This window comes from Sceloporus occidentalis, unplaced genomic scaffold (genome assembly GCF_023333645.1).
Source record: "Sceloporus occidentalis isolate IW3139 unplaced genomic scaffold, rSceOcc1.0.p SCAF_45, whole genome shotgun sequence".
NCBI classification, from domain to species: Eukaryota; Metazoa; Chordata; class Lepidosauria; order Squamata; family Phrynosomatidae; genus Sceloporus; species Sceloporus occidentalis.
The window spans coordinates 1,766,412-1,792,162 of NW_028317025.1; the positions used below are offsets into that span (position 1 = coordinate 1,766,412).

Consider the following 25,751-nt stretch of genomic DNA (forward strand, 5'->3'; position numbering starts at 1 on the left):
GCAGACTTTACTTACAATCGACACGCCATCTTTTTTACTGTCAACTGCACATTTCAATTGTGATTTACTACTCTTCACACTAGGCTGTGGATTATGGTATTACAGTATGTTTTGAAATTATGGGTGGGTAACCAACTGTATATCTTTTATAACTTCAGGTACTTTCTGCAAGGGAATATCATTTCAATGTGAGACAGCTTTTGCTATTAAAATCAACCCTGATATGTAGTTGACCATTGCAGTGATCCCCATTGCGCAATATTTGTATAAAGAAGTGATTGCACCTATAAGTACCCCTAAATAGAATGATGGGGTGCTGTGGTTGGAAAAGGGGGATGGGCAGAATTGGTCTCAACCTTCTCTCTCTATGCTTTGGCCATTTTAAGCAATCCTTGGACACTTCCTGTTTTCCTACTTTCATGCCATGTTTTTGTATGCCCTTTTATATTTTTTTTTTGTCTGTGAGAGTGTCAGGGACACCTGAAATGCAGCATACCAACACTTCATTCGTAAAGGCTTGGACTAATAAATATCCTATACATGACAGCTTCTATCCCTTTCTGCACCTATATGAAGAAAACTTTCAGGGTCATTTTTCAACAGCTGCATTTTCAAGGACATTTTTTGGCAGATTCCATACCCAGACAGGCGTTTTGGGCATCCCAGCCTGAGTATTAGAGTACTGGAGGACAGGAGAGACTGTATACGTCTATGGAGCCGTGCTTGCTGATCACAATGTATAATTTGTGTTTGGTACATCAAACACAGAAAAGGGGAGTCTTGATCAAACCAACATATGGTAAAAATGGCAAAGACCATATGGCATGTAGGGTACTAAAAAAAAAGTATGGGTTAAGTGGAAAAGGCCATAGGCAGAGTACCACATTAAGGCCTCTGTGCTTACACCATTAGACAGTTCTTATAGAGTCTACAGTCAGCATTTACAGCTCTATAATGCCAGCTATGAAGCCATAGCAAGTAGTCTAGTTTTCCGTCAATGGCCTCAAGAGTTTTAGGTCTCTAATCCTTTAGTGAATACACCCCTCTATGAATTCTGCATTGTTCTTGTAATAAAATATTGAATAAATTATGTTATTTATATGAAAGGAGCATTTTTTTTCTTTTTTGAATAAATTAAATAAGGGGTAAATACATTTATTATATACAAGACTTGGAATTACCTGACACACATCCACACCTATGCGTGAATGAAGTATATGTAGCATTGAACTCCAAAAGGCAGAAAAATAGTTGTATTCTGTGTTAGGAAAATTTGACCACCACCACATTCCCATATGTACAACATTAGGTGAGGTACTAAATCCTTACTTCATGATTAGCAATATTTATCCCTGTGGGGGTATATTTTAGGGATTAGTTCATTTTAGATGCAGACATTTTATATATAGTGCTGTAAAAAAGTAAACACATGATCATTTAATTTTTTGAAGGTAAAGAGTTAATAAAAATCTATATCACCAACGTGAAAAAATAATTACCCCCCTAAACCTAACAACTGGTTGTGCCACCCTAGGCCCCAACAACAGCAATCAAACATTTGCGATAACTGGCAAAGAGTCTTTTGCAACGATGTGGAGGAATTTTGGCCCATTCATCTTTGCAGACATTGGCCAGATTGGACTGTTTTTAAGCATGAACTGTCTGTTTAAGTTCATGCCACACCATCTCAATGTTTCCTTTGAGCCATTCAGAAGTGTCTGCTTCTGTACTTCGGATCATTGTCCTGCTGCATAACCAAACTGAGCTTGAGATTTAGGTCACAAACTGATTCCCAGATATTCTCATTCAGGATTTTCTGGTAAAGAGCAGAAGTTGCTGAGGTCCTGAACCAGCAAAGCAGCCCCAGGCCATCACACTACCACCACTGTGTTTGACTTCTGGTATGATCTTATTGTGGAATGCTGTGTTAGCTTCATGCCAGATGCAACAGGACTCTTCAGAATATTATCCCAAAAGTCTTGGGGTCATGAAGATGTTTTTTGGCAAATGTAAGATGAGCCTTTGTGCTCTTTTTGGTCAGCAGTGGTTTTCAACTTGCAACTCTCCAATGGATGCCATTTTTACAATCTTTTTGTTATTATGAAATTTTGACCTTAACTGGAGCAAGTGAGGCCTGCAGTTCTTTACACGATAGTCTGGGTTCGCTTGTGACCTCCTGGATAAGTTAGCAATGCACTCTTGGATAAATTTTGGTAGGCCTCCTACTGGGATGGTTCAACACTGTTCCACTGTTCCAATACTTCTTCCTCTTCTATCTTTTGTCCTTGTCCACATTCAAAAGGACCCTAATAACAAACTGTGTACCTGGAGGGCACGGTTATGCATGTGTCAGGCCAGTGGTTTGGGCAGCTGGCTCACTCACTTCTAACCACCCGAACCCCGATGCACATTTTTTTTGTTTTTTTGTAGAATGCTACATGGAGTTAATATTTGGTGACAGTCTTAGCTAAATAAAGAAAAATGCTCCAAGCAGCTGTCAATATGACTGTAAGGGCTAAATTATATGCATTGATGGCATTCCATTGTACTAATAGAGAAAGAGAGCTGCTGTTACCACCCAACATCAATTGCTTCCAGTATAGAAAGCAAAACATATTTTATTGTCAAAAGAGTGACATAGCCAGGTTTGCTTTCTCTAACACCATCAAAAAACAGTCTATTTTAGCTTAGTAACAGAGAATATTACATTTAAACCAGGAAAAATAAGGGAAATGGTGAAGGCCCAGTAAGATTTAGGAGGGAGAAGTAAGCAGAAAGACAGAAGGCCAAATTGGGAAGTCTTAGAAACAGGACTTTTTTGCATTATACAAAAAACAAGTAGGCAATATAGCCATGTAAAATTAGATATGACTTGCCAAAATTGGGGTACTTTGGAGTAGCCACTATTTCAAAGTACCCCAATTTTGGCAAGCAATATATGGCCATATAGTGTGACAGAATCCCCAATATTAATGCCTCAGGTGCTTTTAAAATAGTATTTGCTGAGTGTGTGCTGATCTTTTGCTTTGTTTTGTGTACATATCGGACATTCCAGCAGCACTCCAGAATATGAATATGAATGCCTCTGTTGTCCAGGTCAGCATTAAATTGCTGGGATAAAATGCACTGCGGTCCCACTGATTCAGCTGCTTGCAGTATAGCCATGAAAAACTATATAGGATATTTGGGATATATCCCACGTAGTGGCAGGTTAAGCTGTATATAGCCGTATAGTGTGACAGAATGTTACAGCTCAGTTGTTTGTTCAGGGGAGATCTTCCAGAGAATGAAATCTGAATTCTCCTGTCCCGCCGAGCTCTACCTCTTCCCCAAAAAGCGGAACAGAGGTAAGGCTTGGAGGGACAGTGGGATGGAGTGGCAAAATCGAGACTGTCCCTCGCAAAGGGGTACAGCTGAGAGGCATGTAAAGCAACCACTATTTTAACAAAAGCATATTACAATGTTAAAAATACTGTTTTTTTCCCCATAAATAAGCTTAACAGGGAATACTTGGCAGAATATTTTTGGAGTTGTTACCAAAAATAGTGTTTACCCTTAGACTCAGAGCCCAAATATTCAGTCAGTTGATTTATATCATCCCTTTTGTACAAATGGTGGCTGGCCAGAGCATCGTTGGTCGGTAACAGATACCACAATGTCTGCATCTGATGGAACTAAGAATGTCATCTCTCAGATTTATCTAATAAATCTAATAAAACCAAGACGGTTCTTGTCAGAATCATGGATATATGATATTGCAAAAGAAAAGCGGAGAGGTCTGGTTAACTGTTCTGACAAATTGCAGTAATGGCTGCTGGTTATGCAATGTTTTATCTATACTTCTCTAAAAGCTTCACAGATCTAGGCCAAAAGTCGTACTATAAAAAGCTTAAATTAAAAAGGCCACAATGCTCTTCCGTGGCCCCAAACGCAGGTGGTTGCAAAACACATTGCACACCTCTTCCGTTTGCAGAGACGGTTGTTTATGCGCTCCATTTCAGGGTCAGTGAGGGATAGAGAGACAGCCACATTCCACTTATCCTCTTGTAAAGGGCTAATGTTCTGAACAGACCTGGCAGAGTCATTGCTGTCGGTGCCAACCACCAACGGACAGCCCAAGAATGCGACATGCCTTTTTTCGCAGATCAGCCCTCTGCAGTTTAAGTGCTACCAGCATCTAGTAACATTCCTATCTGAAACATGTTCGAATATACAAGTTCTAGGAATTTAAATCTGCCTCACTTACCCCCAAAATAACTTCCAAGTCAGTGGGATGACATGCGTCTGCTCTCATTTCTTTATTTAAAATCGAGCACAAGGGGACAGACAAGTGTTATAAACACCCTCCATACATGAAGGCTCTCTATGCTATGTGACTAACCACTTGTATTCCACTTCAGGAAGGTCTTAACCTTGTAACCGTGCCCTAATTACTAAAGAATTCATCTAATGGTTTTAGAAAGCTAGATTCCAAATAGCTAAACGTCTAAAACACCTTCAGCTTACTGCCTTCTGAGACTCATGATCATTACATATTTTGAGAAAGCTTAGTAGATTGTAAGCTCACGAGAACAGGACTTCTGTACCAGTAAGTCTTAATCTTTTAGTCAGTTCTCTATATTGTCAATTTTAATGTTAATTGGTGAATACTGTATTTTCATTGCTCCCTATTGTGATAGTGCTGGGAAATCCGAAGGCGCAGCATAAAGAAATGGAATGTAATGAAACAAGGTCTATGGTTATTATTTTTCATGGATATAAATATAGACAACTATAGATAACTATCATGCCCAAGCAGTAGCAAATAATGAATGCTGTATTAAGTATACAAGGTTCTAACTTTCCCACCATAACAAAAAGTGTAAAAAGAACAAAAAAAAAAATCACTTTTTATTTGGTCACCAGTCCTTCAGGGGGTAGCTGTGGCTTCCCATCTCCTCCTACTCTAAACAAGACATTTTGTATTGATGTTAAATACACTTTGCTTCAACAAAGGTGCTTAACCATTAAAGGGACACTATGGCCACCATATGCTCTTTAATGTACAGCATATAATAGCTGAGTAATGCATATAATATATTTTCATGTGGTTGCCTTGCAAATACGTGGATAGATTCTGCAGTATCTCCATCGCATACATTTGCTTCTTTTCTTGATCCTAACTTCTAGGCTTGCAGGGGATGTGTTCAGCTGAACACATCTCCTACTGCATAAAACCACATAGTTTATTCAAGGCCACTCAGCTCCAGCGATGGTTCAATGAGAGTCTAGCGAGATCCCGCTGTGCATGCGCAGCTATCAGTGATGCACCAAGAATGGCTAGAGATTTTATTAGCAAAAATACACAAGCCCATCACACTAATGCACACTCACATTAAAACATCCTCATCCTATTCTTGCATCTCACTCACTCACACTTCCACACATCACTCACCACACACATACCTCATCAGCCCAGTGGGCAAGTAGCCATTAGATTACAGTGGGCACTGTGCACTCATCTTTCAAGTGGGCCAGTTCAACACAGAACAGCCCTTCCCCGGGAAAGCCAGTTTACCTTGCCTGTTGCCACAGTCTGCCAGTTGGACAACCCTAAGCTACACCAATGGTGACGTTGAACTTCATACTGTTCCTGAATTCCATATATGAAATCTGGTCAACATTGGTTCACACTGATTTTGGTCGAATCATTTTGTTGGTTGCAGCAACATTCTGGTTCAACCGAACCACAAGGGAGTTCCACCAGTATGGACCTCGATCGATTTCATAACTCAGTAAGGGGAGATCTCCTTAAACAAAAGCTGAACACAAGTCTGGTAACCTCCACTGTTGGTGCTTATGACTCCCTGGTATGTAGTCTGGGCAGTGGGTAGACGTCTACGCGATTCTCGTAGGCTACTTCTGCTGCAGCCGGAAGGAGGTGCCGTTAGCGGCGGGGGTTATTAAGTATACAATGACCTTCCCCGGCTGTCAGAGAGTTCCCCGCACGGCTGTGGGGAATTCTGACAGCAGGAGGACGCAGACAACCCCCGCTGCTAAAGGCACCTCATTCTGGCTGCAGTGGAAGTTGCCTACGCGAAGCACTGGTAAGTTTTGGGGGGGGGGGTGCTAAATGGGGGGCATAAGGCATTTCTGTAGGCAGAGTGCTCTATGATATGCTTTTTAACCCCCTTAATGCCACTTTGCCTCCAGATATGCGTTTTAACGTAGAGGGTTAAAAGGCATGACATGGGGCACAGTGGCATATACGGGGTATAAGGCATTTCTGGGGCAGAGGGCAAGTCTGGGAGCAGATGTGCATAACTTGGGGGCAGGTTGGAAAATAAAAGGAAATAAAAACAAAAAAAATTTTTTTTCTCAATCATAGCTTTTTATTTAAAAGAAAATAGTTTACATGGTTTACATGAATTAACATTTACTTAACATTTACTAGGAAAACTTTTTTTTCTATAGGGGTGTCTCATATTCAGGCTTTTTCTTTTTTTCCTAAATTAATATTACGATTTTGGGGGGGTCGTCTTACAATCAAGCAAATACGGTATATCTGATATTTTTTTCTACTTCTATCAGTCATTTATTATGTACCTGCCAAAAGTCCATTCCCACTTCCCCTCCTGAAACGGCACCAAAATAGGTTGTAATGGTGACAAAACAGGACAAACAATCTTAAGGTAATTTCAGGTTTTGCCACAACTGACAGAGCCACTATAAGCCCAAGCTTCGGATAAAACGGGTCTACTTGCCAAGAAGCCTAGTGGGAGGTCGAGTTAACGAGTGATCAGATTCGGCTAAGGTCTGTACCCTTGCATGTTAACAATATCAAAACAACTTTCAGGATCACTAAGGAATGAGTTGTTTGCATGGGCGTCGGATCAGGGGTTTAAATGCTTTATTTTTTTATTAAAAAAGAAGGATGGAATCCATGATTTGCCTATTCCTCTTTCCCCAATTAGTGGCCTTTGGGGTAAGGAAGTACAAAGTATGTATTAGGATCGGATCAGACAAAACATTGTGACCACTGACAGGTGAAATGAATAAAACTGATAATATTGTTATCATGGCGCCAGTGGATGGGATATATAAAGCAGCAAATGAACATTTCGTCCTCAACGTTGATGTGTTAGAAGCAGGGAAAATGGACAAGCGTAAGGATCTGAGAGACTGTGACAATAGCCAAATTATGATAGCTAGAGGACTGGGTCAGAGCATTTCTAAAACTGCAGCTCTTGTGGGGTATTCCTGGTCTGCAGTGGTCAGTACCAAAAGTGGTCCACGGAAAGAAAAGCGGTGATCCGGCAACAGGACCATCTTCGGAGGTCTAGGTACTATTCAAATGAAATCTTGTGCTGGCATGCTAAAAAGATACCACACGATAAGGAAAAGTACCAATTAAAGACTAATTTTAATTCCCTACCAGTAAATTATGCCAAGCTTGCATCATAAAGTACTGTATTTGCCCGATTATAAGACGACCCCACAAAATGATTAAATCAGAAAAAAAAGCTTGAACATAAGAAGAAAGTTTTACTAGTAAATATTAATTCACATGTAAAAACTGATTGAGAAAAATGCATTTCTTGTTTTTATTTCCTTTTATTTGCCAGCCTGCCCCTCAGTTATTCACATCTGCCCCAGGCTTGCCACTCTGCCCGCCATGCTAGTGAGGCAGCCAGTGGACATTTGCGCGATGTGCGTAGACAACCTCTGCTGCTGCCCGAGACTTCTGCGGGGAGGAGGTGCTGGGCAGCAGCGGAGGTTGCACAATGCAGACGTCCACAGGCTACCAGAGAGGAGGATCCAGGTCCCCTGCAGCGCAGCGGGGGATCTGGATCTTAGTCTTATAGTCAGAACTCTATCTGAGGTCAGATTATAAAACAACCTCGAATATAAGACGAGGGGTATTTTTCAGAGTGTTTGCTCTTATATTCGAGCAAATCCGGTAATTAAAACATTTCAAGAACAAATTAATCCACCATCGTTTATGTTCCAAAGTGCCTCAAATATAAAGGAATTAATTTTATTTCTAAGTCTGCAATTTAGATTTTTACATCATCTGTCATTTTTAAGTTTGAGCAAACAGCAGTTAAAAACATCATATATGAATTCCTCAACAATTCGCTCTAATGATAATAGTTTGATCGTAAACTGAATACTACAAATAAGGTAGTGAAGTTTTAACCATTTTTTTTTTTTTTTTTAACAGTTCAATGTTTTGCTCTTGTGGGTGACAGGCACCAGGCTTGGATTAGGTCTGATGGGTCACTGCCTCAGCAGGCATTAGGTACAGGACAGGTCAGGTCAATCAATCCCTTGCTTTGAAGGAATGCGTCCTGCTTCGGGTCACGACCAAGGAAGTTACGGAGCATTTCAATGGCATCTAGTGATCCCCCGGGTTTAAGAATGAAGTTCCTATAATCTGCACCCACCTGAAGAAGAAAAAAAAAATTAAATCTCTCTATCCTCTATCTCGTTGGATGGGTCCTTGCCGATTTTTAGAAGAAACAGTGTGTAAACGAACTGTACACACATTAGTCTGAAGATATCTTAACAGTTTACTCACCTTTCTGCTCATGATTCCTTCCTGCTTGAATCGTGCGTGGAACATATCCATAGAATAAACTTCACTCCACAAGTATCCATAATACTGTGCATCGTACCCTCCTGCAAGGTGTCCAAATGTAGCAGGCATATTGGTACCTTAGAGAAAAAGAGGGTATAGAGTGATAAAATAAAAGACGGTGTATGGCAAAACAATGCAGACAAGAGTTTAAGCCAAATTAGAAAAAAAGACTGCATTATCATCAACTGGCAGAAGTGCTTGTAAACAAAATTGTGTGTTGTACTAATATGCAAAAATTCCAACTGATTAAATATCAATTTGCTACCACATTACAGCTTTTCTATAGTAAATCTTGACAAAGGAATAGATACAGCGAGTTAATGTTGCCAGAGTGCCTTTTATCTCAGTGTATGTATGTAATTTTTTCTATACATTTCTGCATGGGCCTATCCATTCTACTTCGCTGCAGACTAAGATGACAATTTACAAATAAATATTAAATGATATATTATCTTTCATTTTGCATCCTTACTGCAGTTTAATTATTAATTTTTTGGTGTAAACCCTTATATTATAAATATTCCCTAAATTAAGATAATTAGCTTGACACAAGCACTCACCAGGGGTAGCAGGGACTCCTAGAATATCCTGGGATAGCCGACTATATTCCTCAACAGCATCCACACCACTCTGCGTGTGCAAAGCTTGATCAATCTTTGCAAGGACAATCTGACGAAGATTCAGTAGGCCTAAGGGGGCAAAAAAATACTATGTTCATGTCTGTTTTTTGCCAACAATTTAGCATTTTTTTGCAACACAAATACAGATGCATTCTTCTCAAAGCACTCCAAGATTTACCACATGGAATAAGTCTCACACCTGTGTTAGCCAACCGAGATTTCATGAGCTTCTCTAAAGTCTCCTCAGGAATTGGACTGCCAGTCTTGTAGTGTTTCGACATTCGCTGTAGAGATTCTCTCTCCCACACCCAGTTCTCTAACATCTGGGAAGGTGCTTCCACAAAATCCCTTTCCACGTGTGTTCCGCTGAACATTACAAAGTCTGCCTACGAGACATACATCACTTTAAAGCAGCTGTTACTCCACACTCTTTGGACATCATTCAAAATAAATATGGCAGCACTACCTCAGAGCACAGCTGATGCATTACATGTCCAAATTCATGGAAGTAGGTTTCTACTTCATCATGCTGTAGAAGAGAGGGAGCGTCTTGGGTGGGTTTGGTGAAGTTAGCCACCATAGCAGCTACAGCAATCTGTCTAGTGCCATTTGGCAGGAGACATCCAGGCTGAAGTCCAAAGCAGGCTGCATGGGAATATTTACCTTCCCTAAAAGAAAAGAAAAAAGAGCTTTAAATAGCAAGAGACAAACATTTATAAGACAAAGTTAGTCAAAGCTAGTTAAACTTTGCATTTGGCCCTTTTTTACCTAACGTATGAGGCTACTTACACTACTGAGTTTGACGGAGTGTCATCGAGAAACATCAGTGAAAGTCGACTTTCACCATTGACAAGTGGAATGTACTCATTCAGGTCTGAAATCAGCTAACACAAGACAACTGAAAACAGTTTGAACCCCCCTGCCCCAGACATTAGCAGTCATTCATGAATGGAAATTAATTAATTAAAAAAAAAACCCTGAAATATTTCACAAAGTGCAAAATCTCTTACCTGGGATACAAGTCCAGGTAGAACATGCCGATGAGGTGTCCTGTTTCTGCATCTCGGACAGAAAACAAAGACACGTCTTCGTGCCAAACAGGAGCACCTTTGACTGGTTCAAAGGTCAGGCCCAGCAACTCCTGGTAGATGTCCAACAAGCCAGATGTAACCACTTCCATTGGAAAGTATTCCTTGAGGAGATTCTGATCTACACTATAAGTAGTTTCTTCCACCTGGTTCATATAGTAGCGCATGTCCCAAGCATTGATCTTATTATCGAAGTCCAGTCCTCGCTTCTCACACTCCTTCTTTTTCAGTTCCAATATGATCATCCTCTCCTGCTCTCCCAAGGGTTTCAGCTTTTTTGATAGTTCATCTTGAAGGGAAAAATAAAAAGTAGACAATTTTCAATGAATTTCATGAAAAATGCCTGCCCTACAACAATATACATTTTCATTAAGAGAAAACCTTAACATTTGTGATATAATTCTCTCTCAGCGTCTTTTAACGCTTTCAATGCTGATGTTCCATTGGAGCACAGCATTGACTGACATTCAGTCCCCACAAGCTTGTGTTAACCCCTGCAATGCCACAAATGTGTTATACACAATTGTGGAATTGAAGGGGTTAACGCTGCACTGTCGCTCTCATGGAGCAATCAGGCAGCAGAGGGGTGTTGGGGCTGGTCTCCACACTCATGTGGAGACCAAAGAACCCTCTCTCCCCCTGTCCCTGAAGCTGCCTCTGGCAGCTGGGACGCAATTGCTGGTCTATAGACCAGCCATTGCAGGGGGGAGTCTCTGATGACTGCTGTAGGCTTCCATGCCTACAGGAGTCATCACAGGGCTTGTGGGGGGCTCGTTTTTGCTGTTGCTGGCCTGCCTGGGCTTCCAGGCAGACCACCAGCAGCAGAGCCCCGTACAAAACGGGAATTAACCCCTAAAATGCCGCGATTGCGGCATTGAAGGGGTTAACGCTGCACTTTTGCCCTCATGGAGCGATCCGGCAGCAGGGGGATGTTGTGTCAACCCCCTTTCCTGAAGCTGCCTGTGGCAGCTGAAAACGCGATTGCAGAATCGATCACAGGCTCGGGGGCAGGCTCTGAGTGGCTGTGCTGTCTGCCCAGACTCCTGGGCAGACAGCAGCAGCAGCGCCCCCGCGATCACAGGCTGACAAACACCTAGGCGCCAGGACAAAATTCAGAGTCGCCATGGCGACCTGGTGCCTGGGATTTGTCGAGCCCTGATATATACACATACATACATACATACATACATACATACACACAACATGAAATTAGCCACTGCAATTTAAACCTGGAATTTAAGATCTATGCATACAAGGTGAGTTCCTAATATGTATACGTCTTATTTTAATCTATGAACACCATTACACAGGTACATTACCAGTTAGAAAACATGACATAGTGGAACACTGCTGAAGCAAAGCTGAATGATGAGAGTTGGAATTGGATATGATCTACCTTTTGTCTTTTGTTAGAGTGGTTAGATGGTACATACAAGCTTTTCAGGATTTCACAATTGCAAAGAAGAAGAAGAATGGGCATTCATATTCACTGATCTTAGAGATTCTATTCATTTGTGTGACGTACAGGTATAATACAATACTGGGGGATATTAAGACCATTTGGAAAATCATATTTTTTCATGTCCACATTACATGGAATAAAGTCCTTACCCAAGAAATTTAAGACAGTCTTGCTGTTCTTTGCCATGTTCATCTCTAGAATAAAGTCTGCGTGTGTGTCAAAACCCAGTAGACTGCTTTTCTCTTCTCTCAACTTTACCAATTCCTGCAGGATCTTGCAGTTTTCCTGCAGCAGACAGAAGACCATAGGTACAAATGTTAAGACACGTGTTTTTGCTGTCACTTGTGAAAATTCGAATCGTTGTCACAATATTACAGTATTTTTAACAAAATATTTCACATTACAGCAATGGAGTGCCTCACATCCATGTTTTAACGGCTCTTTTGAATTCTTTACTAGTTACTGTCAAGTTAGCAATGTTTAAATGGCCAGTACATCTATTAAAGTTGCCAAGCCATATTAAAAATGATAAGCAGGACATTAACGTATGTTAGGGACTTATTTTTAAATACTGAAATACACCCACATCTCAGCTTTCCAGCACCGAACACATCCAATTAGCAGAAAGAGGAAGTGGTATGGTTTTTCTTTTTGGACTGCTCCTTCAGTGGCTTTCAAATAACAATATACATATACATAAGTTATACATACACAGTTATTTTGTGGGTTTAGGCAGCCTCAGTTGCCTCTCTCACTTCATGTTATCAGACAGACTCCATGATGTTGAGATCAGGGCTCTGTAGGGGCCATACCATCACTTCCAGGACTCTTAATGACTTTGGGTGTAGATCGGGGGTCATTGTAATGCCGCAGAATACATTTGGGGGCACTAAGAGGCGTCCATGATGGATATTTTTCTGTCTGTAATTCTCAGTAAATTATTCTGACCAAATCTCCAGTTGCATAAATGCAGCCTCAAACCTTCATTGATGACTGCAACCACTCATTATTGTACCGCTCTCCAGCCCTTTAGCAAACAAACTGCCTTACAGCCAAGTATTTCAAACTTTGACTCATCAGTCCAGAGCAAATGCTGCCATTTGTCTGACCCCCAGTTCCTGTGTTTTCATGAATAGTTGAGTTGCTTGGTCTTGTTTAGGGCTGAAACTAATCGATAAAATCGATAATGAAAATCGTTGTCAACGATTTTCATTATCAATTAGTCGAATCGATTTTTATCGATTTTATCCTTATATAATCCAACCTCAAACAGAGATCGGATTATAACACTAGAATCCAGATCCCCCGCAACGCTGCAGGGGACCTGGATTCCCCTCGCTGTTGGCCGGTATCTCACGTCCGTCTCTCTCCCCCTCAAATACACCCCTCTGACTCCTCCCCCCTCCCATACACTGCTCTGACTCTCTCCCGACTCCCTGGTGTTTTGTGAACCTCCGTTGCTGACAGGCACTTTCACTGCAGCTTCATAGAAGCCTCAGCGTAAGTGAAGGTGAGTAACGGAGGCTGTCTGTGCACATCGTGCAGACCCCCACCGGCTAACAGAGAATCGAGGTCTCCTGCAGAGGATCATCTTCTCTGTCAGCTGGTGGGGGTCTGCATTGCACAGACAGCCTCAGTTATTGCCCTCACTTACGCTGAGGCTTCTATGAAGCTGCAGTGAAAGTGCCTGTCAGCAACGGAGGTTCACAAAATACCAGGGAGTCGGGAGAGAGTGGTGTATGGGAGGGGGGAGGAGTCAGAGGGGTGTATGGGAGCCACCCTCCCATACACCACTCTGGCTCCTCCCCCTCCCATACGCCACTCTGCCTCTCTACCCGGCTCCCTGAGTGAAGTATGGGAGGGGGGAGGAGGCAGAGTGGTGTATGGGTGAGTTATAGTGGTGTATGGGGGGGGGTATAATGAATTTCAGGGAGGCAGAATGGCATGTCTGGGGGAGTTAGAGTGGTGTATAGGGGAGGTAGAGTGGTGTATGGGGGGTATAATGAATTTCACAGTGGCATATCTGGGGAGGCAGAGTGGTGAATCAGGGAGAATTTCAGGGTGGTGCAGGGCATTTATGGGGAGCGGAGTGGCATATCAGGGTGCACAGTGGCATATAGGGAGGTATAAGGCAAAAATGGAGGCGAGTGGCATATTGGAAGTTATAAGGCATATCAGGGGGGCATAAGACATATCTGGGGGTAAAAGGTATATCAGGGGGCTCAGTTGGATATCACTGGCATATAAGGAGTATAAGGCATATCGGGGGCACAGTGGCATATCAGGGGGCACAGTGGAATCTCTGGCATATAAGAGGTATAAGGCATATATGGGGCAGAGTGGCAAGCTGGGGGTCAGATGTGCATAACTGGGGGCAGTTTGGTAAATAAAAAAAATATAAACAAGGCTTTTTTCTCAGTTTTTATTAAATATGAAAAATAGTTAACATATGAATTAATATTTACTAATAACTTTGTATTAAGACCTAGTTTGAGAAACACTGTGTTTGGGTTCTTGTAGCTTTTATTATTATGTCAGTAAAATAAGAAGGTGAATAGAGAGAGGCCATTGCAATAAAGAGATGAAAGTGTAAATTGTACGGTTTTTTATTACATTTTAAATTAAAAAAAATTGCATTTTTTATCCGATTAATCGAAAAAATTATCGGCCAACTAATCGATTATTAAAATAATCGTTAGTTGCAGCCCTAGTCTTGTTTCCATGTCATAGGTATAGCTTTTTAGCTGCAGGTCTTCCATGAAGTCCACAGTTAATGCGTGTCCCAGGGTCCCGCTGTTTTCTGTCAATGTTGAGCTGCTGGAAATCTTCAGACAGTGAAGGGAGGTAAGCATGAAGTGTCTATCATCTGCTGCACTAAGTTTTGTGACCACTGTGTCTATGATCCTCAACACTGCATTCTTTATGCTTCTTCAAAAGAGTTTTGGCAGAACATCTTGAAACCCCGTCTGCCTTGAGATTTCTGCTTGGGAGAGACCTTGTTGATGCAGTACAACTACTTTGTGTCTTGCTGCTGTGCTCAGTCTTGCCATGGTGTAGGACTTGACATTAAACGGTCTTCAGAAACATCATTTTTTTAGTGAGTTTAGCTGTTCCTCACCCAGTTTTATTCCTTCTACACAGCTGCTTCGGTTTCAGTTAATGATTGGGTTTAACAAACCAGAATTGCTGGTCAAATCCTTTAGAACCAATAAAGAATTCCCTATAAAAACAATCACCTGCCATACGAGAAATGTTATTTATATATTGAGTTGTAAGTGTGGACTACAGTATGTAGGCCGCACCATTAGACCATTACATGTCCGAATTGGTGAACACGTGCAAAATATTAGAAAGGGATGTGGTAAACACAGCGTGTCTGCTCACTTTGGCAGCTACCATCAATGTAATCCTAGAGACCTGAGTTTCATGGGAATCAATGCCGTCACTAGAAACTGGAGGGGGGGTGATTTTATCAGAAGGATAGGTCAGGAGGAGATGCGGTGGGTCTACCAACTAAAAACATTACATCCATTTGGACTCAACCAAGACTTTGACTTGTTTAATTTTTTAAGTTCTGATACTGCCTTCTCCATTCTTTCCTTTTTCTGCAGGAATTCTATCCCAGAATATTTACACATTCTTTGATATATTCAATTGCGCAGTATTTTTGAGTTAGTCACCAATGCTGTATTAGTTAGATGTGTTTATTCGTGACTCAGTATTTTATTGTGATAAAACGAGTAGTAAAGTTTTATGCTCCTATGTGTATGCATGTTATGTGTATAAACAGACTCTGTAGCAGTTTGCACTTTAAATTAACCATTGCAACACCAGTACTCTGCTATAATTAACAACCTTTTGCACGTTATGCAGCACTTTATGAACATATGTAATTATTTGCCTCAAAAGACCTGTATGATATATTTGTGGCTATTTCATATGTGATGACCTCATTTAGAACACTGGCATTTTTTACGTGTTTTATCTATTTATTATATTTTTATGGTAATTGAGTGATTTTGTAAAGAAAGGGTTAATAGACTCAATTAATCAAGCGATCGGTAGAGAAGAGGTTAATGGCTCTATAAATGGGAAGACTGGAGGTGGCGAGACTATGCACCTGAGGAAGCCGATTGGTGAAACGCGTTGTGCTGAATACGCCCATTGAGGAAGTGGACACAGAGGAATCCTGTGAGAACCAAGCTGTTCCTGCTACAACACAGCATTATTCCAGTCCTTTCCACGGGAGCGTTAAAGTAGTCTTATATGTAAGATACTACTTTTTAATTTATATTAAAGATACTATTTTTTTTTATCTCTTTCTCCTCCGGTCTTTTCTGGGACACCGCTACAAAGAAGAAACTCCATTCCCCAGAAGGGGCTCTATGGGCTTCCCAACAGAGGAACCTATTGAAGAATCCACTTTAATGAATTTAAGTATTATTTAATTTCTGCACATATTGTGGTGTCGTTTGTAAATTTTGCACAGCACTTTATTTCTTTGTTTTGTGTATTATCTTTTACACACTTGTGGTCAGTGTGTTGGTTCTGCAGCACCAAGGTATTATACTTGTTTAAGTTGTGTCACTACACCAGATATCTGGCATTTTTATTTTAAGCGCTGAATATCACCCTTTTCTTCTCACAATGATTGGGCTTTCACCTACATATTAAATTGATGCTCATCATGCCTAACTATGCCTACAAAATCCCTGACTTTGTGCAAGTGTATCTACAGGAATTGATGCCGTTTAAGGCAAAAGGGTAGTCACACCAAATATCGATTAGATTTTGATTTTTCTTCCGTTCCCTTCTGTTGAAAGCATTCTTATATAAAAACAAAAAAATGTAAACCAACCTCTTTACAACGAGAGTTGAAAGCAGCCTCCACCTTTCTCCTGGTTTCTGCATTAAAACACTTTTTCATTACAGGAAAGTAATGAGGATACTTTAAGGTCACCTTTAATTTCCCATCCTCTGCTTTTTCTAAGCAGGTGAGAAAATCCTCAGGGAGCCCGCCTACAAAGAAAAAAAAAAAAGGGAGAAAGCTATGAATAGACTCCTGGAGGACTTAAAAAGATATATAATTAGTAGAATAGGAACAGGAGGAAAAGACAGAGGGGTTTATTAATTGAAGGAGTTGGCAACAATGGCAGTTTCAACTCTCTTACTTAACCGCGCATTATTAGAGACAAACCACACTGAATTTCTGCTGCATAGTTAAGGGAAAAGTCCCTTGGAAAAATGTTTTAGTATAAAATACAGTGCTGTAGGTTAGAATCGACAAAAACATGGTTTTGGCTCACAATGTTTTTACATATATTATATACACACGCACATGAATGAAAGAAAGAGCATGCCAGGGATTTATTGTTTTATTCTCCCAAAATGGCATCACAGAAGAACACCTTTACGCAAGAGGACCATAAAGGCACAAAAACTGGTGGTAATCATAATTTGGAACTGTCAACCGTATTATTCATTGACCAGATAACAGCTTATTCGATTTAAAGCTGTTCAAAATAATAGTTTTCCTTTTTAAATAGTGTGTTTTGGCTTTTATTTTTAACTTAATGACCTGAACGACACCCTCTCTCACTGGCTGGACTGGAGGGGCCCCATCAGCTATAAAGTGCAATTGATGGCCTGGAATTATCAATTCTGTATTATATCATTTTTGTTACTTTTTAACTTTTAACCATTTCCTTGTTTGGTCCTCACAAGCCTGTGGAGACTAAAGACAGGAGTATTTACCCCTTAAATGCCACAATTGCAAAATTTGAAACAATGGTAAAAGTGAGACCACCACAATCATTTTGAAAACCTATTTTTAATCCGATACTAGGAACCAAAAAAAAAAAAGTAACAAACAAAAACTTGATGGGCGTACTGCTTTAAACCCATGTGATTTCTGCACCATGCAGGGCTTGCTCATCCCTTTGTGTAGGAGAAATATGACTCTTCATAGTTAATAATTATGAAATGCCACTATACATTCTATAGTGCCATTCCCAGTGAGCTTCTCCTGCAAAGCCTGAAGGAGCCCTGTATCATTTTAGTTAATGCTGAGATTTCTTTGAAAGTGCTCTTACTAGTTTAACTATGCATTATACAGGGCCAGCACAAAACACATCAGATTAAACCCCAGTAACATCTTACAACTTACCCAGCTCTTCCTTGGAGAAAGTAAGAAACGTGACATCTTCGTTTAAGTTCTTACTGAAATCGATGGACAGGTTACTTATCTGCTTCTTGATGTCCTTTATTTTCTAAGAGAGAGGGGGGAAAACATTTCATTTTACACTAGTTTGAGATGGATTTTAACCAAGCAATGATTAATTATAGCATATATTAGAGCAGTAGTTAGCAGGAAGCAAAAAAGCCCTCTCTCAATGTGTAGCCTCAGAAACCTTTGTGAATTATTACAAGCGCAGCATCAGAATAAACTAAGTACATGTTAGCTTTTCTCAGTATATAACTGGCAGACGTAGTTTTGGAATTCATTCTGTTCTACCCAGGACATCCCCAGATCCTGCAAAGTGTGGATGTGTTAGAAGAAAGGAGGCACCCTTCCCTTAGAAGAGTAAATGTGGTTGATGGTTGCCACCAGCCAACATGCAACAGTCCTTTCCAATGGCTTCCACAATAGTCAGCATACAAACATAACACCCTAACTAAACAATGAAAACTGTATTCCTCCATGTTCTATGGAAAGGGATAAAAAAAAAAAAAAAAAATGTATGTACCACATTCTGTATGTTGACATAGAAGACTGAAACAAGCTTGGGCAGGAAAAAAAAGGTATGGTAAGTAGTAACATCTTAACCTCATAGAAGACTAGAAGGTGAGTTTTTTGGAACAATACTGAAACTTCTAATTAAAAAAAAACAAAAATGCATGTAAGCAATTCGACATGACAGAATACTTAAAGTGCAACAGTTAATCTGTCAGCACATGAAAAAGGTATCATTAAGTCCTACATAGGTACCAGATCTCAGAAGAGAGACTGGAGACATAACACACCTTGGAAGAACTGATAAATCAGACAACAATATCTTATATTGAAGGTAACATACTTAGGGTAGAAACCTACTAAAGAGGCATTCTGTTTTGGCTATAGGGAATTGAACCTTGTTGGATGCCAGAGAAGAAGGAGCAAAGTGGCCATGAACTTTGTAAAAATCCTGGACGCCGTGTCCAGTTCAACCAGTAAAGCCTGGAACTGGCAGTTAAGATTGCCCATTGCAAACCTAATTAAGTGCTCCTGATGGGGATGTGGAGCTACATCTACTTCAGATTTTGCATGGAGTAAAGCATAGTCTGCAGTGATTCTTTCCTGGAACTCAGGATAGATACCGATGGATTCAGGGTCTTCAGGTCCAGAACTATGCAGAACAGAAATTACAATATAAAGCTTAAAAATGCCGGTAGTGATATGACAACAGCTGTAGATTCTAAATAAAGCTACAGAGAGCTTGGGCTAGGCTGGAATGCAAGGCAGAACAGACAGGAGAAATCAGCCCATTTGGTCACTTGGAAACAGATGTCTGTGTAATTGAAGCTTTCTACGTTGTTCTCCTTGTTCAGGAATGTTAGCAGGAATGGCCTGCAAAGTGAGGTCAGGCTGTTTAAAGTATTAAGCTCTTGGAGCCTTTACACATCTTCCATATCCTACAAGCCTCAAGGACCACTGCAAGACATTGCACAGACACCAAAAAAAAAAAAAAAAAAAAAGGTAAAAAGACACTGTGCACAAGAGTGTCAATCGTGTCAGATGGCACAAGGGCCACACCAGAGAGAGATCCTAGCAGTAATGCAGTAACCCAAATGATCACTGGTAGCCAAACAAAATGGCTTCCGGTACAGAAAAGATGGGAGCTGCTAAGACTAGAAGTGTAAAATACATGGAGGGAAGCAAAGAAGAGCAGCCTTACAATGTAGGAGGTTGCCAGTAAGGATACAGTAAAGGCAAATACCCTTGTGTCAGTGGGATCCAGCATCTGATCTAGTACTTGTGGCTTATTCTCAGCCAATTGAAGAGCTGGAAAATTTTGGAATACAGTCCCATCACCATAATTCAAATGCCTTAATGACCTATTCACTCATGCTGATGCAGACACACTGAACACGCTCAGCCACACAGCCTATTAAGACCCACAGCATGCACGCACAGAAAGTTCTCCCACTGATTTTCTGTCACCGATCGGGTGCTTCAAGCTTTTTTACCCGTCTAAAAAGATTGATCAACAACTTTAATATGCATTTGCTAGAGAATGCCTAGGACACTGGAGTATCCCTTTAAGTGAATGGGGTGAGCAATGCATTTCTATTCCATGCACTAACATTTGAAAAGCTCTATGATTTCCCGATTAGGCAGATGGAAAGATAGATTCAAGCCATATAAGCTTGCAATATTATGTTTGTAAACAACTTTATTTACAAATTCTACAGCTGTTGTATTGCCTTACTCTGCATCCATTATATAAAGTTGGGAAAGCAGCGACTCATTTACCTGGAAGTCACAGGCTTCATTCCCTCTCTGATGCTGCTGCTGCTGTCTTACGGATCAGCTATTGATTTCTATGGCTGCAGACCACAGTGAAATTTCTAAGTTTGCTGGTAGGCCAGTCTAGAACTGAACCAGCAATGACCTCTATCGAGGTAAACTACAATGTAAGGGCTTTGCTGTGGAGGTTATAGGGGCTTTTCAGCCATCATATGCACATTCACGGTAGCTGCTGGTCCTTTTCATTTTCGTGCAATCCCTTTTGCAATGCATGGCTGGTGGATTTTGTAGAAATTCCCCAAAAGGTATTTGTCCCTTTCTCAACCCCTCAGCTAAATGGGCTGCATGTGATGCTTTTGGCCAAATACAACTCCCTACACCTCCAGCACTGGCTTTTCTTAGACCCCAGTGCGCATATATATAACGTCCTTCCATTGTTTTCAATAGGAGTACTTTCCTGCTGCTGCAGCAGTCAGTTAGTTAGTGACAAAAAGTTTCAGATCATGGAGGAAGAATGCAGCTTTTGAAGCATGGTTGTAATTTCTATGTCAGGTGTCATTCGTTTTGACGCAAGGCGTTTTATAGTAAGCAGAGTTCTTTAGCATGCATTCTTCTAAACTGTGTCGGGAACATTAGACTACCTTTTTAGCTCTCGTAAGAATGGTCACTAGATGGGGCTACTAAAGCTCAATCTAAGTGAGCAAAATGTAAAAAATAAATAATACAAAATATTTATCAGGTGGAATTATATTCTCAGAGAAGGGAGGAGCAACAGTATTATTTCTTACCTGCTGCATCTCTTGAGAGAGGTTCAAGCCGTTTCGCTGGCCTAGTTTGATAAGTCGTTCTAAAAATCTTTTAGCCTCAGGTTTCAAGGAGTCAGGAGGTAAAATTGACTGAAACCAAGAGAGAAGTATTTTCAACGAATTATGACAATAACTATGTATGCAAATATATTTATTCACACTCAATTGAAAAATCCAACATTTTAGCTCCATGTATTGCCTCTTGCATCCACAAAGTCACCAGATACAAAATATTATAAAACTACAAATTAGGGCTGAAACAACGAATCGATAAAATCGATAATAATCGATAACGGAAATCGTTGTCAACGATTTCCGTTATCGATTAATCGAGTGATCGATTCGTTGTTGGAGCACTCGGCTCCTTTTACTTACCTCCGCGAGCGTTCCCCGCTTCTGCTACACGCGCTGCAGTCTCCGCCTTCTTTTAGTTGCGTGACGGATGTGACGCGTTCCGGAGGGAAGTATTCTTCATGTCTGTGCGAGTGGCTCCATTCGCACAGAGCGGTTCCATTCGCACAGAGCGGCTCCTTTTACTTACCTCCGGTTCGCTCTGTGCGAGTGGCTCCATTCGCACAGAGCGATTCGCGGGGGTGGGGGTGGGGTTTCAGGGGATGCAGGGCAGAGTGGGGGTGTGGGGGCAGGCCAGGGTAGGAGACTGAGTGCAGGGCAGAGTGGGGGTGGGGATGCAGGGCAGGGTGTGAGTGTGGGGGCAGGGCAGGAGACTGGGTGCAGGGCAGAGTGGGGGTGGGGATGCAGGGTGTGAGTGTGGGTGCAGGGCAGAGTGGGGGTGGGGATGCAGGGTGTGAGTGTGGGTGCAGGGCAGAGTGGGAGACTGGGTGCAGGGCAGAATGTGGGGGCAGGGCAGAATGTGGGGGCAGGGCTGGGTGCAGGGCAGAGTTGGAGACTGGGTGCAGGGGCACAGTGCAAAGTGCTGAGTGCAAAGTGCCATGGCTGGGTGCAAAGTGCCAGGGCTGGGGCAAAGTTCTGGGTGCAAAGTGCCAGGGCTGGGTGCAAAGTGCTGAGTGCAAAGTGCCAGGGCTGGGTGCAAAGTGCCAGGGCTGGGTGCAAAGTTCTGGGTGCAAAGTGCTGGGTGCAAAGTGCCAGGGCTGGGGCAAAGTGCTGAGTGCTGGGTGCAAAGTGCTGGGTGCAAAGTGCCAGGGCTGGGTGCAAAGTGCTGGGTGCAAAGTGCTGGGTGCAAAGTGCTGGGTGCAAAGTGCTGGGTGCTGGGTGCAAAGTGCCAGGGCTGGGGCAAAGTTTCTTGAACAGTAATAGTCCATTCTTTTCAGAATGTTTGGGGTTATTTTGTTTCATAAATATTGTGTTTGGGTTCTTGTACTTTGAAAATATTGTTTTTTATTACATCATAACAAAATAAGAATGTTAATGTAAATTTTAAGTTGTTTTTTAACATCCAGTTCATTAAATTATTTTAAATAAACGAAAAATTTGCATATTGTTTTTTTTTATCCGATTAATCGAAAAAATAATCGGCCAACTAATCGATTATTAAAATAATCGTTAGTTGCAGCCCTACTACAAATTAGATGTTTACAACAAAACCAGGGACCACATTTTGATCCTCTTAGCCTTTCTTCGTAAAACAATGCTTGCGGTGTTGAAAACAAGCACTGTCGATCAAGGTGGAAAACATTAGAAAAGCAGAAAAATATTGCAGTAATAGAATGAGCAATAAAAGAACTATATTGGATAAAGAAATGATTAAAAGAATGGCGTTGCCCTGTCACTTACCTGTAGGTGTTCAATTCTTCGATACACATCTTCCCTCATGCTCCTTTCTACATCGAACTCGGACAGCCTCTTATCAGCCTCAGTGCTAGCTGTACGGATATCCTTACAGGGGGAAACATGCTGAAGAAAATCAAGCATGCTCCTCTGGACTGGAATTAAAAAAAAAAAAAAAAAGTGAAATATACCGTAGGTAACATGAGGACACAGCAGCAATTCTACTTATCACAAGATATACAGAATAAAAGCCATTCCCCTATGGATTCAACATTAATCCCTCTAACTATAACACAATGACAGAATTTCCCAGAGCCACAATACCGTTCAGTAAGCGGTCAGCTGTCTGTACAAATGCTGAGTTCACGGTTCTCTCTGTATACCTACTATGCTTATTAAAAAGCTTTTAGCGGCTTGGAGGAATAGATTTAAATTAAAAAAAAAATTTTTAAAAAGACACAGGAACTTTCCACCGGACTCCTTTACTCTACCAGACTTTTCCTATTAAATATTTAAAATGTCGCATTTCATGTATATTTTTTTCATCTGTGGGGTACATAGTATTTCTATGTGAAAAATAGATATCTTTTGGTCACCTGTGTACATTACTTCTACATCAGCCAAAGCCTTCAAAGTGTTTTCGTAAGTAACACTGCTGATCTCTAGTGATCCCACATCATCATAGACGCACGTGGTTTGCGCAATGAGCTCAGTGGTCATTGTTTGGACCTGCTCTGGAGTTAGGTCCCACCGAAGGTGGTTTTCTTCATTCTTGGCCTGGGACTCCATCATGTGTCCTGCGGAATACGAAGATTAATCTATCAGCATCTATTTTAAAAGAGCTATTATTGCAGCCCGACGCGCACATATGAAATGGAAAAATTAAACAGCCACCGAGCAATACCTTTCCCTTAGGACAATACTACTTTGGTCCCCATTGACATCAATAACCTCTTGTTCGCTTCTCACCGATACAGCAACTAAACAGTTAATCCAAGATAGTCTGGAAAACATCCTATTTGCTATACTTTAATAAAATCTACTACATCTGGCAGCTTAAAATGTAATAAAGGAGGTATTTGAGGTACAATAGTTATGTCACGTGGGTTCTAGTCACAAAAGCTTTCTAGACAATACTTTAATGAAGAAAGGGGTAATTTAATTTTATTTCACTAATCAACTCTGCTTGGATATTCTAGACAGGCTCATCTACGTCGCACGCTCTATTATTAGCATTCATTTAAACCACCTCCACGTAAACATGTCATTTTGCCTTTCTCTCCGGTACCTGTTGGCGCCATGTGATGACGTGAGTCTTCCTGGTCTAGTACTGTCTCTCTTTCTTGCTACCGGCGCCGGGTAATTGAGCCTCGCGGTGCACTGTGGGAAAGGGGAGGAGAAATTGGGAGGTTATGGGTGGGGCCGTATTGATTGTGGGTGGGGGTTTGGTATGCAGAACTTTAAAAGTATAAGTGCAGATAGATGGAGTGGTAACTGATATCCGGTAGCCCGCAGTGTTTCACATACAAAACTAAGGAATATTCTATTAGTCTTTGTATATGACGGTCGTTAGTATACCGGCTAGTAGCCGTGCTTCATCCCCGCCTTAGCTGGGCATAATGTGTATGAATGCTGTCACATGAGTATCACGAGCGATACCAGAGATCCCATAGTCCACCAATCCTAGCCCTCCTGGTATACACATCACTTCCGCCATTAGTGCTGACAGCCGATTCCGCTTCCGGCTGCTGGAATTGTGTTGTCGCATGTGCGCAGTGCAGTGCAAGGTGAGTTTGAGTGTGTGTGCTTGTCTAATTGGGCGTAAGTGTGTACTTTACGCTGTATAGGATACAATTTCTAGCGGCACGTATGTAGCTGTATAAACGGGATGGTGTGGGTTCCATTGCGCGTAGCGATGTGATTTTAGTTTAAAGGCTGTCATTAGGGTTTCACCAAGAGATCTGATAACGTATGGATGGGTGAGAGGGCAAACTGAAAGCTCATCAGAGGCTTCCGGTTGCCCGTTTTGCTGTGTTTATCCATACTTTGCTCTATTATAATCCAAAAATGCCTCCAAACTGGATGACCTTTATCGCACTTAATTGACACACACACACACACACACACACACACACATCTTTTTACTACTACTACTTCTATCACTACTATTATTATATCTACAGTGAAATTGCTGTATTATTCTAACAATTGCTTAATATGGGTTATGGTGTAGACAAACAACTGGGTATGGAGAAGAGATATAGGAATTTGTATTCTCTATTAGACTTTTGTGTGATATTCTCATAGACATCCCAGCAAAAGTTATGTAAAGCCAAAGGAGAAGTTGAGAACTTTTATCGTACGGTTATTAGAAATTAAGCTAAATTTTTTAAAAAAAAAAGTCAAACCACCTAAAAGAAACCCCATACATATAAGAACTTGTGCACGCATTTTTTGTTCCTCTTCCTGTAGCTAGAAATACAAGTGTGATCTTTTTGAGCCTCAGTTGTATTTTTTTGTCATAATCAAGTGTGTGTAAACAATAAAACAAATGTTTCTGTATTATTAAAGATTACCTTGAACAAGTTCTATACAGATATGAGCCCCTAATCTAGAAAAAATAATTCTACTAGTATAATCTTAGCAGAATCTGGAGCATAGGTATGTGATTTAAGACTGTACATGTTTTGCTCCAAGTTTGGCTATACTTAGATTCTTCTCCATCTTCCTTTCATATTAAGCTAAACTGCTCAAATGCTGGGTTTATAAACCAAAGGGTTAGGAGGGGGCATTCATAATATATTACTTATCTGTTCGCATTGCATCATTTCTTTAACTTTTTTTGTTTGTTTTTAACAGATTTGCATACACTGCTGTTTTGAATTGAAGGACTCGCACACACA

The 25,751-nt window shown here is 41.0% G+C and overlaps 1 protein-coding gene across 1 annotated transcript; it reads right to left on the minus strand.

The window, feature by feature from the left end:
• Nucleotides 1-8,267: 8,267 nt before the first annotated feature.
• Nucleotides 8,268-24,149, minus strand: LOC149289436 (thimet oligopeptidase-like). Its single transcript, XM_089490602.1, has 13 exons — nucleotides 24,137-24,149; nucleotides 23,445-23,645; nucleotides 22,855-23,003; nucleotides 21,085-21,192; nucleotides 17,957-18,059; nucleotides 16,649-16,809; nucleotides 11,940-12,075; nucleotides 10,251-10,617; nucleotides 9,707-9,908; nucleotides 9,440-9,626; nucleotides 9,181-9,309; nucleotides 8,561-8,697; nucleotides 8,268-8,426 (listed from the first exon to the last, which is right to left on the minus strand). Exons 1-13 carry the CDS (start codon nucleotides 24,147-24,149, stop codon nucleotides 8,268-8,270), a joined length of 2,052 nt encoding a protein of 683 aa, XP_089346728.1.
• Between the last annotated feature and the right edge of the window lie 1,602 nt (nucleotides 24,150-25,751).